This window comes from Musca autumnalis, unplaced genomic scaffold (genome assembly GCF_047663935.1).
Source record: "Musca autumnalis isolate F117 unplaced genomic scaffold, ASM4766393v1 scaffold_4, whole genome shotgun sequence".
Lineage (NCBI taxonomy): Eukaryota > Metazoa > Arthropoda > Insecta > Diptera > Muscidae > Musca > Musca autumnalis.
In genome coordinates, this window is record NW_027411977.1 from 157,941,905 (window position 1) to 157,955,129 (window position 13,225).

General features: G+C 34.2%; 1 protein-coding gene across 3 annotated transcripts in view; it reads left to right on the plus strand.

Moving 5' to 3' along the window:
- The window catches only part of DIP2 (disco-interacting protein 2), a 527,750-nt gene that overhangs the window by 41,578 nt on the left and 472,947 nt on the right, over nucleotides 1-13,225 (plus strand). For all 3 annotated transcript variants that reach the window (XM_073984060.1, XM_073984061.1, XM_073984059.1), the window contains 2 exons: nucleotides 9,255-9,329; nucleotides 9,385-9,672. In XM_073984060.1, the coding sequence (XP_073840161.1) occupies nucleotides 9,255-9,329; nucleotides 9,385-9,672 (363 nt within the window). The remainder of the gene's footprint in view (nucleotides 1-9,254; nucleotides 9,330-9,384; nucleotides 9,673-13,225) is intronic.

Below are 13,225 nucleotides of genomic sequence, written 5' to 3' on the forward strand. Positions count from 1 at the left end.
CACACGGATACAATAACACATACACACGCACACAATAATTTTAATTCCGAAAAATAAGAATTTCACAACACTACACCTTTTTCAGTTGTAATTCGAAACATTTTAGTTGTAATTCGTAACATTTCATTTGTAATTCGAGAATTCTATTTGTAATTCGTAACATTTCATTTGTAATTCGAATTTTTCCATTTGTAATTCGAATTATTCCATTTGAAATTTGAATTATTCCATTTGTAATTCGAATTATTCCATTTGTAATTCAAATTATATCATTTGTAATTCGAATTATTCCATTTGAAATTCGAATTATTCCATTTGTAATTTTTTTTTTTAAATAAAATTTATTTATTAGGTATATATTATCATGTACAATTTATATATCCCGCGAAGCGATCAGCTTGTCTGCAGGAAAATTTTACAAGTGATTTTTATACATACAGTTTAATATAGTTCAGCTGTTCTAATGTTTTTACTTATAAATTGATTAATTAAATTAATAATAAAGATTAATATAATTTTTTATTAACACAGACTTAGGAATTCATAAAATAAGATTTTAATAGTTTCTTTCTTTTGATTTTATTTGTTGTGTTGAATATTTCCAAGGGTAGTTCATTTAGCATGGTTGGAAGGCTGACATTTAAGGCTCTTCTGCCATACTCATTTTTAAAAGCAGGAACTCTGTATCTTCCTTCAGCTCGTCTTCTTGTCCTTTGGTTGTGGTCGATGGGTCGTAGTAGACAATTTTCACCATAAAATTCATTAATAATTGTTGCTTTGTAAAGGTTTTTGATGTTTAATACATGCAAAGTTTCGTGTATATTTTTGTTTTGTCGCATTGTATCACGTTGGTTTGAATTTATATTATTTTGTTGTTGGTACAGATCGAGTTTGTTAAAGCTGTTATGGAGTGTTTTTAGTATATTGTTTTGAGCTGACTGCAGAATAGTGCAATGTGTTGAGTTTCCCCAGGCTGTAATTCCATGCCTTAAGTAGGATTCAACTAGTGAAAAGTACGCTTGTCGTATGACATGGTATGGGGAACAATTGCTTAGGTGATAAATGGCGTAAGATGATTTTCTAAGTTTCTTTCTTACGTTGTCGATGTGCGGTTTAAATTTGAAATGGCTGTCTAAGACTATGCCCAGGTATTTGTATGTTTCCACCACATCTATTTTTGTTGTGCATATATCAATTTGACGTTCGGTATTTGTAGTATTTTTATGTAAGCATTCGTAATTATGGAAAATTATGGATAAATTTGTGCTTGGCATGTGCTTTGTTCTGAAGTGCATTAATTTGGTTTTGCTTGCGTTAATGACAAGTCCATTGTCATGACACCATCTGGTTAATTTATTCATTTCGCTTTGCATTCTCAGCTCTGCTGATCTTATTGAAGTATCTGATACTAGGACAGCTGTATCATCAGCGTATGAATAAGTGTTGCTATCGTTTAGAATTTTGACCATTTCATTAGTGTACGTGATAAAGAGAATGGGTCCAAGTTTCGAACCTTGAGGGACTCCATACTCTAGGTTATGTTCACTACTAGTACTGTTGTCTATTTTAACTTTAAAAGTACGGTGATTAAGGTAGTTTTCGAACCACTGCAGACTACGACCTCTTATTCCGTTTTTTTCCAATATACCAAGTAGCTTATGATGAGATAGTGTGTCGAATGCTTTGCTGAAATCAATAAACATGACTAAGCAATGTGTACGTTCTGATAAATTAGTATTTATTTCATTAGAAAAGTGTCCCAGTAACTTATTAATGCTTTTTCCTTCTTGAAAGCCATATTGATTTTTGTTAATTATGTTGTATTTGTTTAAAAAGCTATTCAGTCTCCTTGTAACTATCTCTTCTAATACTTTTTCCACAACTGGGAGAATAGATATTGGTCTATAGTTTTCGTACAACGATTTGGTTCCACATTTGTATATTGGTCGAATTATGGATGTTTTAAGTCTGTCCGGTATCGTTGATTCGAGCAAACTTCAGTTTATTAACTCAGTTAATACTGGGGCCAAACGTTCCGAATTGCTTTTCAAATCTACGGGTCGAATGCCATCAAAACCCGCACTTTTTCTGATATTGAGGTTCTTCATGATATTTGTCACTTCTGTAACACTTGTGTTTTCCAAAAACATTGAATTTGGTATGTTGGTTTGAGTATGTGGTAATGTTATTATTTCACAGTTGTGTACGATGTTTTCGACGTTGCATTTAAATTGTTTGGCGAAGTTCTCAGCGATTATGGTAGTGTCTTGATTCACAAAATTTAATTTCAGTGTTTCGTCTACAATTTACAGCAATTTATTAGTTCTTCCATAAGCCAGGGATGTCCACTTCTGTTTTTTGTTTTGCTTTTCCTCTGTTCTGTTGATTTTGTGTATATTTCAGAGAATGTTTCAAAGATTTTGTTAAAGAGATCGTTTGATCCATTAGATTGTCTCACGATATTGTTCCAATCAATTTCTTTTAGCAGATTACTAACTTTTTTATACCCTCCACCATAGGATGGGGGTATATTAAGTTTGTCACTACGTTTGTAACTACTCGAAATAATCATTGTAGACCCCATAAAGTATATATATTCTTGATCAGCGTGCAATTCTACATCGATATAGCCATGTCCGTCCGTCTGTCCGTCTGTCCGTCTGTGGAAATCACTCTAGCGTCCGAACGGATTGACGTAGGTTGATAAAATTTTGGGAAAATATGTTATATTTACGTAGGACTTTTGGTATTGAAAGCGAGCTATTTAGGTCCACGCTTTCGTATAGCCCCCATACAAAATGACGCGTGACGCGTCGTCGTTTTAAGGAATTTTTAAGATATTTGGCCCATTTTACCACCGAATTGGTTGTAATTTGGTACTTTGTGTCTCCAGAGGCCAAAAAATATTCCTACCAAAGTTGGGTTATATAGGTCCACGTTTTGGTATAGGCCCCATATAAGGCCCCATATAAAGTACGCGTCATTTTAATATATTTTGAATGTATTAGAACCATTTGACCACAGAATTGGTTGTAATTTGGTATTTTGTGTCTTCAGAGGCCAGAAAACATTCCTACCAAAGTTGGGTTATATAGGTCCACGTTTTGGTATAGTCCCCACATAAGACCCCTTATAAAGTACGCGTCATTTTAATATATTTTGAATGTATTAGACCCATTTGACCAAAGAATCGGTTGTAACTTTGTATTTTGTGTTTCCAGAGGCTAAGAAACATTTCTACCATAAAATGTTTATATAGGTCCACGTGTTGATATAGCCCCCATAAAACAATATCTCCCGATTTTCGATATTTTGAACGTTTTAGCCTCATTATCACACCGATATGGCTGAAATTTGGTATTTAGTCTTCTTTAGGCGTATAAAACTTTCCCCCAGAAATTTGTAGGTATAGGTCCACGCCATCATATAGCCCCCATAGAACGGTACCTTCCGAATTTCGGTATTTTGAAGGTTGTGGCCACATTAATCCACCGAAATGGCTGAAATTTGTGGTGGAGGGTATAAAAAGTTCGGCCCGACCGAACTTAACGCTTTTCTTACTTGTTATTATTGAGCTTAGAATATGATGTTTGATTGCCGGTATTGCTTTTTGAGTTCTCAGTTTCGATACTTCCAAATATGGTATAGTGGTCGGATATTGTAGTGGTGATTATGGCAGAATTTACATTATGTTTTTCGCTGTGTCTGATAAACACGTGGTCAATGCAACTTTTGCTTCCACTTCGATTATCTTCCCTAGTTATCCCGTTTATAAGACATTCGAGGCCGTTTGTTGCGCACATATCCAGATATCTCTTTGCCGACATATTATTTGAGCTAATATCGAGGTTCATATCACCTATTAATATCAGTTCTTGTTTTTTGCTGATTTTACTTGTGCATTCGTTTAGCTCTTCAATAAAATTTTTAATGTTGAGGCTTGGAGGTCGATAGCATGAGATAACTGTAATTATTTTATTTGAATATTTTAGTTGTAGTTGTAGGGATTCAGTATATCTTGTATTTGTATCTATGGATTCAAACGGAATATGCTCTTTTATATAGATTGCGATTCCTCCTCCTCTATTTTCTCTATTCAGAAAGACAGAATTGTAGCCGTTTATATTATAAAAATGAGTTTCATCATCACTTATGTTGGTTTCTGTGAGAATTATTATTTCTATTTTATTTATTATGTCTTTTATTCTAACTAAAAGTTCAGTAAAATTTTTCCGAAGCGACCGAATATTCATGCATATTAATGATATTGATTTGCTATTTATATATTTATCAAGTTCACTGAAAGTATGTAGAATTGTATTATTAAAATTCATTTTTTTATTCTTTTATTTGTAGATTTTGTATATTATTGTTCTGAATTTTTTTAGTCTATCTTTTTTCATAAAAAAGTTTAAAAAATTATTTATTTAATTTATTAGTTTTTTCGCATTAAATTATGGACTGGATTATAAAAAAAAACATGTTTATTTATTGCTCTCCTGTGATCATCTCAATATCTGACGGGTTGTTTATGGGTATTTGTATGGTACTTTCATTTTTTCTCGCAAATATACGACCATCTTTCACCCAGACATATCTCCAACCATTCTCCTTTGCTTTTACTTTTGCCATCCATAGGAGGCGCCTATTGTCAGCAGTAAGCTCATCGTTTACATAGATGAATGTGTTGGTTGGGGTGTTGTTGTTTTCATCCAGTACATTCTCGTCAACACGATGTCCCTTCATGTTTTGCATAATTTCTTTTTTCTTATTTATGTTTTTTGATTTTTTGCTGTATGCATTATTAATGTGGGCGTCGTTGACTTCGACGCCAACAGCGGCGTCAATTTTCTTGACCACGGTATCTGCTTCCATTGTTGTTGCATTAGAATTATTTATTTCAATGTTTTTTTCTAATGAATTTTGCTCAAGTTTCCTTATTTTTGAGTCCATTATGTTTATTTGTACACTCATTTCTTTGATTTGTTTACTCTTTTCAAGGTCTTTATTTTGGAGATCATTGACCTGAGAAGAGATGTTGCAGAGAGTCTCATTGATTTTGTTGAGACTTAGAACGTTTTCACACGATAAGGTTTGCCTGCTCAAAAATGCGTTGTCCGTTTTGGTTCTCATTCGTAAATTGTGTCAGTGTTGAAACAAAATGTGGAAGTAAGTGAACGAAAACGTACATAAAGTACCATACATACAACACTAGCATGTAAGATATTATCTACCTGTTTCATCATATTTTTTACAAATAAAGGTGTTCTTCAAAACATGACTTCTATGTACCTGTTAATAACAAAGGTATTTCCCTATTTCATAAAAATCTTTCTTGAAAAATTTACTCTGGTAACGCAGGTATCATTTTACCTTCAGGTGGTAAGAATTATTACATTATTTTTTACATGGCATGCGCGCATGAGGCAACAATTTTAACAACGCATACATTTTACCCAATTTTATGGGATTCACAAGAATTACTTTTTTAATTTTCAAATACAATACACACATAAACCTTTTTGGTACATTTATGTAAAACCGTACTTCTTTTTGTTCAAAACGTACGCTTGTATAAAATGACTTCAAAACGCAACACTAGATGTGAAAATTACGAATGAGAGTCAAAACGGAAACCACGTTTTTGAGCAGTCAAACCTTATCGTGTGAAAACGTTCTTACATTAAGTTTCTCTGCCATGTTGTTGTTTGATGCAGTCAGTTCATTCATATTGTTTATCATTTCTTGTATGGCTATTTTAATCTCCCCCATATCTGTTTGAAGCTCTGCAAATTCTCTGTGGTAGGGGTTGTTGTTGCTATTGTAGCTTGTGGATGTTGTTGTTGAGTTGTCTCTGAAACGTTTTCTATTTTCATTAAAAGCATCATCAACATCGTCGTTCACTTGGTCTCTTTGTTGTTGTTGTGAACTAACATGCGGTTGTTGCGATGTTTCTTCGACACTCAATTGAGCAGGTTGGTATACGATTGTGTGGTAGCTGTTGTTGGATTTATGCCTCGGTTTGCAAACTTCACATTTCCACTCTTGTTTTTTCGTATTACCCATTGCTTTGTAGCTTGCCTCAGAGAGCACAGAACACGGTTGAAAATGAAATTTCCTATCGCAGCTGCGACACCATACGAACGATGAATTTGTTATTGGTGTTTTACATTTATAACACATAACACACATTTGTTGTTGCTTGTTCCATTTGCATGATAATGTTCAAATTGAAACTTAGAAAAAAAAATTGAAAAAATCGACACAATGCGCGACAAAATAAGCACGTCTGTTAACTTCGAGTGTTACAGCTGTAATTCAAATTATATCATTTGTAATTCGAATTATTCTATTTGAAATTCGAATCGTTCCATTTGTAATTCGAATTATTCCATTTGTAATTCGAATATTTCACAATAAGTTACATTACATCTTCAGGGAATCCACAAAATATTTATGCATTTTAAAAGTATCACAGCATTTGTTAAATTTAAACAACAATAAAAACAGAACATTAACACACAACATTTAAAAATTGCGCTTATATGTAAAACCCTATAAACTAAGTGTCAAGTGTTACTTAAAAACTACGATAGAACTTTCACTATCATCGTCTACTGTAAATATTGCTCTGAGTTGTTTTACATATTGCACGATCTACTTTTTTGTGTGTGATGGCGATAAAAATAATCAGCATTATCCGTGTCGCTCTTGAAGTTTATTAGTTTTGTTGTTGGTAAATTGTTGATGTGTAGCATTTCTAATGTTAATCTCTTATTGTAATCGTTCTCAATTTGGAGTATTTTACTTTATCCGTGTCGCTCTTGAAGTTTATTAGTTTTGTTGTTGGTAAATTGTTGATGTGTGGCATTTCTAATATTAATCTCTTATTGTAATCGTTCTCAATTTGGAGTATTTTACTTTATCGAAGTTTGGCAGGTGATGATTTCTCTTGCAATGTTCTGCAAGTGCCGTTGTTTGTGTAATATTTTGGTTTCTCATTTTAATGTTCGATTTGTGAGCTGACATTCTCGTCTTAAGTTTATTTGTTGTGGTGCCTACGTACATTTGTCCACATTGCTCATTGCTATTACCCTCGCATTCTATTTTGTATATGACGTTGTGTTTGTCTTCGTTTTGTATTTTGTTCTTGGGTGTTGTTTTGTTGTTTTAGAGCATAGCCGACCAAGAAGAGCGAGCGCTTAAATTGTTTATGTGTGGGTAAAATTACACTGACAGAACAGGGTGATGATTTTCATATTGAGTATGAAGTAAAAAACACAGGAAAAAAGTTGTCACGGCGTGTTAGCGTTCAGAGCCAAACATAGTGGTGGGTGTGTGGGTTCGAATCATCGGCTTTCCTTTTTCATTTGCATTATAGATCATAAAAAAGGTCGATTAATAATTTAAAAAAAAAATAATACTAAAAATGATCTTCGCCTAAAAAAGCAAAATTTTCAAAAATAGAAAAAATATATTGTTGGCGCGTTCGCTTTGTATGACTAAAATTAAAAAATAATATACAGTGAATCACAGTCAAAAGTATCCACTTCAGTTTCTTTTATTAAAACTGCGATTGCTAAGAGTTAATTAATGATAGCGATTTCAACTTTAAAATTTCTTCAAATGCATTGAACAAATTGTCTACGGTTCTAATATAAATTAGCATTTGACTTGTGTCCCTTATATCAGTGCTTTCATCAAAGCAAGCAGATACATATACCGCATTTCGAATCCTCTCCCTTGTTTCATGTTCTATGAATTTCCCTATTGACTCGGTGCGGCGGACTATTGTGGACCGAGATAAAGGCACCTCTTTGAAAATGTCTTCCATTTTTCTACCAGTATCTCCAAAAAAAGGTAATACTGACATAAAAACTTCTTTAAAAAAAACCCCATCTTCAAAAGGTCTACATTTCTTGGCCAATTCCAAAGCAATTTTATATGAGGCCTTGATTGTGGCATTATCATAATTGCCTTTGTCTTTTATAATATTAAGACACCTATTATTTTTATTTGTTAAATTATCTTTAAGCTGGCATATTATTTTTTTTCGAACATTTCCCGTCATTAAATGATATTTTGTATGCGTATTATAATGACGCCTAAGGTAAGATGAATATACATTTTTTATTGTTGCATTGCCGACGAGGCATTCTGCGTCATTAAAAATATTAATACAAAACAAAAAATCATTTTCAAATTCTTCCCTCCACATATTTGCTGTACAACTGCAAAATCTTTTCAGTGTACCCAAAAAAAACAAATAAAGCGGCATCAACCTGCTTGCATGAAATTCAGTACAAGACTTTGTGTTCGGGTCGCGTGTGTGTGATTTGCCGAAAAACTTCGTAACCAAATCAATACCCACGAACGGGTTTGTTTTAGAGTGTTGTTTGTTTTTTGGGATATTGTAATTTTGGTTTTGTCATATAAATTTGATCTCTGGAACCTTTCGGATTTGTGTGGTATGTAAATCATTGATTTGTATGCTTTTTTCGACTTTATCTTCTCTTCGTCGTGGTTTTCTTTGCTCAATAAGGTTGTTGGTCATTCTTATTGGAAAGCCGTTGATTATGTATAAAATAAACTTCATTTTTAAGCGTAGACACAAAAGCAAATATTTTATATTTTTAAAGATAGATTCTATATCTTTCATTTCACCGACGTAGACCCCGCCCCCTTGGAAATCACAATTCACGCATCTTTTCTAACTAATCTCTGCGATGGATGTGTGTAACTTATCTACTTATCTACATACTCGGTTTTTTTCATTGTAAATAAATAAAAAAAAATGTCTTTTCGAATGGAGTTGCATTTGCGACCAAACCATTTAACACTGCACATGTCAAATATGAGTTTATAAATGGGAAAGGGCAGTAAACTATAAACTATATATGAATGGGAAAGAGTAAACTATAAGAAAACCCGCAAACAAACGTGTATAATTGAACGACCAGTGGCTTTAAGTGCGTTAAACAAGAAAAACTACTACAACAACAAATATCGCCCAATATTAATTACATTTGGCCTACTCAGGTGTTCTTAAGATTATCATTCGGATTTTTCGGATTCTAGTTTTGCTTGCTCAATTACCTTAATTGCAGACTGGCAGCTTAGAACTGAATCCTCTATTAGCTTATTCCTATCCAAACAATCACCGATTGTATCCACCTAACAAATTCCTTATATTTTATATTATATAGTGTTTAAAATTCTACAAACAATTCTAACGATTTTTAATGTCTTTGTAGGTGATATAACACAAAAAGGATACGAGAAAAAACGTGCTAAGCTTTTACAGCCATTTTTAACAAAAATTAATGAAGGTACGCCAACTCAGTCTTCATAATGCCGATAAATGTTTAAAATTGTTCTTTTTAGCCGCAGACGAAACGCCCAGCAATGCAATGCCGCCATACTATAACATTAAGGAAACGGGCGTAGAAAATAATAAGACTGTTCGGGATGGTGCTTTAGTATCTAGCGAAGGATATAGTTATGTATCGGAGGTACCATCACTTCCATCATCACACCAAAGGCATTCTAATTCATCGAGAAAAAACGAATACTATCAACCTGCAGATAGTCAACCTGAACCGGGTTATGAAAACAGCCGTGTACGCAGAACACATAGAAAAATAACACATAATGAAAAAAGATACCATTCTGGTAAGTACCATTCTATGGCATGATGTCAGCCAACGCCATATTTTCTGCTAAATTTAAAGTAATGTAAACAAGCTACTTTCTGCATTACCTGTAGGCTGAAAATAATGTGTAATTTCATTAAAATTTTGCAAATCCAAACTACCTACTTGCACATGTACACATGTAAGCGTTTAAACAATCCTTAATGTTGGTAAACGTGTATGTAGGGTATTTAGCTACAAATCAGAAGATCACATGTTAAACTCCGACAGAGAGCAAAATAAAAATGTGTGTTCAAATTATGGATTTTTTTTTAACATATGAGTTTCTATATGAATTTTATGAAGACCCAAGTAGTATCTCTTTATTTTTTAACAAATTGTACATTTTTTGAAAAAAAAAAATTATGGTTCGTTTATTGGTGTATGGACTTTTTTAATAGAATGGAACATTTGAAAAATCTCAAAATACACATATTTTGAACTAAAATATGTAAAAGAAACTCAAAATTCTGACTTTGACCTTGAATTCTTCTGATTGAATTCCGCTTTTTTATTTCATTTTATTTATTAATTTCTATATTGTAATATAAAAAGCCAATAGGGCCAATATCTTATATTATTTATATACATAACTGTTATGTTTAATCAATTCATTTATTGAATAAAACATATGGTTGTTTTATGAGTTGAAATAAAGTATTTTTTTTTTCTTCTCCAAATGCCTTCGTCTATAATTTATTTTTTTATAGAGAGAGGTATATTGGCCCAAGGGCTTGCCAAGCAATCCCATGTATGGAGGCCAAAACAAATTATATAGACTTTGTCTATGTGCCTTAAATTTATATTTCAACATTGATTTCTTTTAAAAACTTGACTAGATCATATAGTTTTTCTCCTTGGTGTTTTGCCATGAAGTCCTCGACGGTGAGGATTTCACTGAAGCTGGAGTAATTACCTCTTATGTTGCTGTATTTGGTGCATTCAAATAGGATATGAGAAACCGTGTCTTCTGCGTTACAAGTGTCACAATCACCCGATGGAACTACATTCATTTTGTACAATGTGCTTTTACTGAATGTGTGATTACTGAGTATGCGATTAACTATTTTTTGATCACCGGAGTACAACTTGGATTTTTTGAACCAAGTGGTTCTACTTGGTTCAGGGAATATTTTGTAGTAGTGAGAGTTACCTTCTATTGCGATGTTTGAATATTCTCTGGTCCATTCCTCCCAGATTTTATCTTGTATACTGGCAATGGCGTCATTGATTGGCCAGTCTATGTCCAAGAGAGAGCCGTTACTGCTGGCATTTTTAGCTGCATGATCTACTAGTTCATTAGAAGTGATGTTGACATGTCCGGGTATGTAGTGCATTTCCACTACCATCGCTGACGTGTTCAGAATTTTGATAAGCTCGTCTATAAGAAAATTTTTGTGCTGTTTTGTATTAACTGCCAAGATCCCACTGAGACTGTCGGATAAAATTGCAATTTTCGAATGATTTTTTTCTTGCGCAAATAAAACGACTTGCAGAAATGCCAGAATCTCCGCCGACATTGAGGAAAGCTTCTTGTTTGTGTAGAATGATTTGATAGTGTTACTGTTGACATGTAGTAGAGCTGCTCCGGACGAATTACTGGAGACGGACCCGTCGGTGAAAAAAATCTCGAAACCTTGGTGTAACAAGTTGCTAATCTTCTCGTTTATCAGTTGTTTAATTATCTCATCATTCGCGTCTCTTTTAGTGGTTACCAGTCCTTTGAAGAAGTTCGTGTTGACCATTACATTTTTTGGCAATATGGGCACTATATTAGTTTCTGCAACATTATTGATGATGTCTTCAAATTTGTTTAAGACTTGGGCATAGCTGGTGTTATGAAGAATCAGTTGTCTGGCATTGTTGAAGATGGGAAGTCCATAGGCTTTAGCTTTAACTAATTCTTTTGCTGTAGCAAATTGAAACCTGTACCTGGGGGGTAGTTCGGCTGCCAAATGATAAATGATAGGAGTGGGTGTTGACCTTATGAGTCCCAAAGCCTTACGAAGGAAACCTTGAATACATGTTTTGATTCTTTTCTCGGAGCACTTCGTTAAGTTTGAGATCGCTGTGGCTCCATATTCCAGCTTTGCTCGAGCAAATGACTTGTAAAAGTTGAGTGCCTTTGACGGTGATAAACCAAATCTGCAACCACTTAATATTCTAAGGAAATTGCACGCCTGATCAACTTTAGCCACAGATTCGTCAACATGTATTTTAGCGGAGCCGCTGGCTGAGATATGTACGCCAAGGTATTTTATGCTGTTCGCCTGAATTAGGGGTGTACCATTTATACTAATTTCTAATTGTTTCGGCCTTCGGCAGAAATGCATAGTGCTCACTTTTTCCATATTGATGCTCAGATTTAGACTAGCGCAGCCAGAGTTGAATCTCAGTAACTCTTCAACTAATAGATCTCTTGCCCTTTGAAAAAATCGATCATGACACAAAATAAAAAAGTCATCAGCGAATTGGAATATTGCAACATTATTTGATGTGGTTCTGTGTAGTTTCGAGGTGTAAATATTAAAGAGGATGGGGCTAAGCCCGCTGCCTTGAGGAAGTCCATTTGTCACAGTTATAGAATTTTTGCCGCATTCAAGGTATCTACGCTTCATACCATCAACAATCCATTTGATAATATGGGTGTTGAAACCATTCTCGAAAAGAATTCTTGCCAGTTTGGTGATGTCCGTGTTGTCGAATGCCTTTTCGACATCAACACAAGCACCCACAACATTGTTTCCGGATTTTTTTAGCAAATCAATTGTGTTTATAACATCATTAATACAGCTAGCAGTGCATCTGCCCGGTCTGAAAGCGTAAGATCTTGCAGGTACTATTTTTTGTTCCTCAGCAAAACGAAGGATATTCTCCTTGATAGCGCCTTCAAGGATTTTTTGCGAGGTGCACATTAAAGCGATAGGCCTGTAATTTTGTATGACAGCTGGATCCTTTCCCCTTTTTGGTATGGGGGAAATTCTAATTCGCCTCCATTCCTCTGGGAATTCTCCTGTATTCCATATATTCAGCAACATTTGATAAAATTTGTGCTTTTCTTCTTCATTAAGGCTGACAATCATTTGGTATGTAATACAATCCGGTCCGGCTGCCGAGGTTGTACTTCTGCTATTTAGAAATTGTTCAAAGGTTTGCGGGTTAAGCTGAGGGCGATCGCTGAGAATATTTCCAAAGCATATTGATGTTGAGTTAAAGCTGCCGTTACATTGTTGCGCAATGAACTCAAGGTATTCCTTCTTTTGTTCCTCATTCCAAATATTGTTGATTGGTTTTTCTTTTTTGTATTTTTTGACATTTTTGAGCATGTCCCACATTTCCTTGCTTGAGTTCGGATTGTTTAATTGGCTTTGGAACTGTTTGAAGCTTCTTCTTTTCCTTCTTAATATTTTTTTATATAATCTTCTTTCGACTTCGCCCAGCGCTAAGCAATCTTCCCACGATTTCGTTCTTTGGTATTTCTTCCTAGCTCTCATTCTTGCATGGTACAGTTCTTTTATTTCATCGTCCCACCA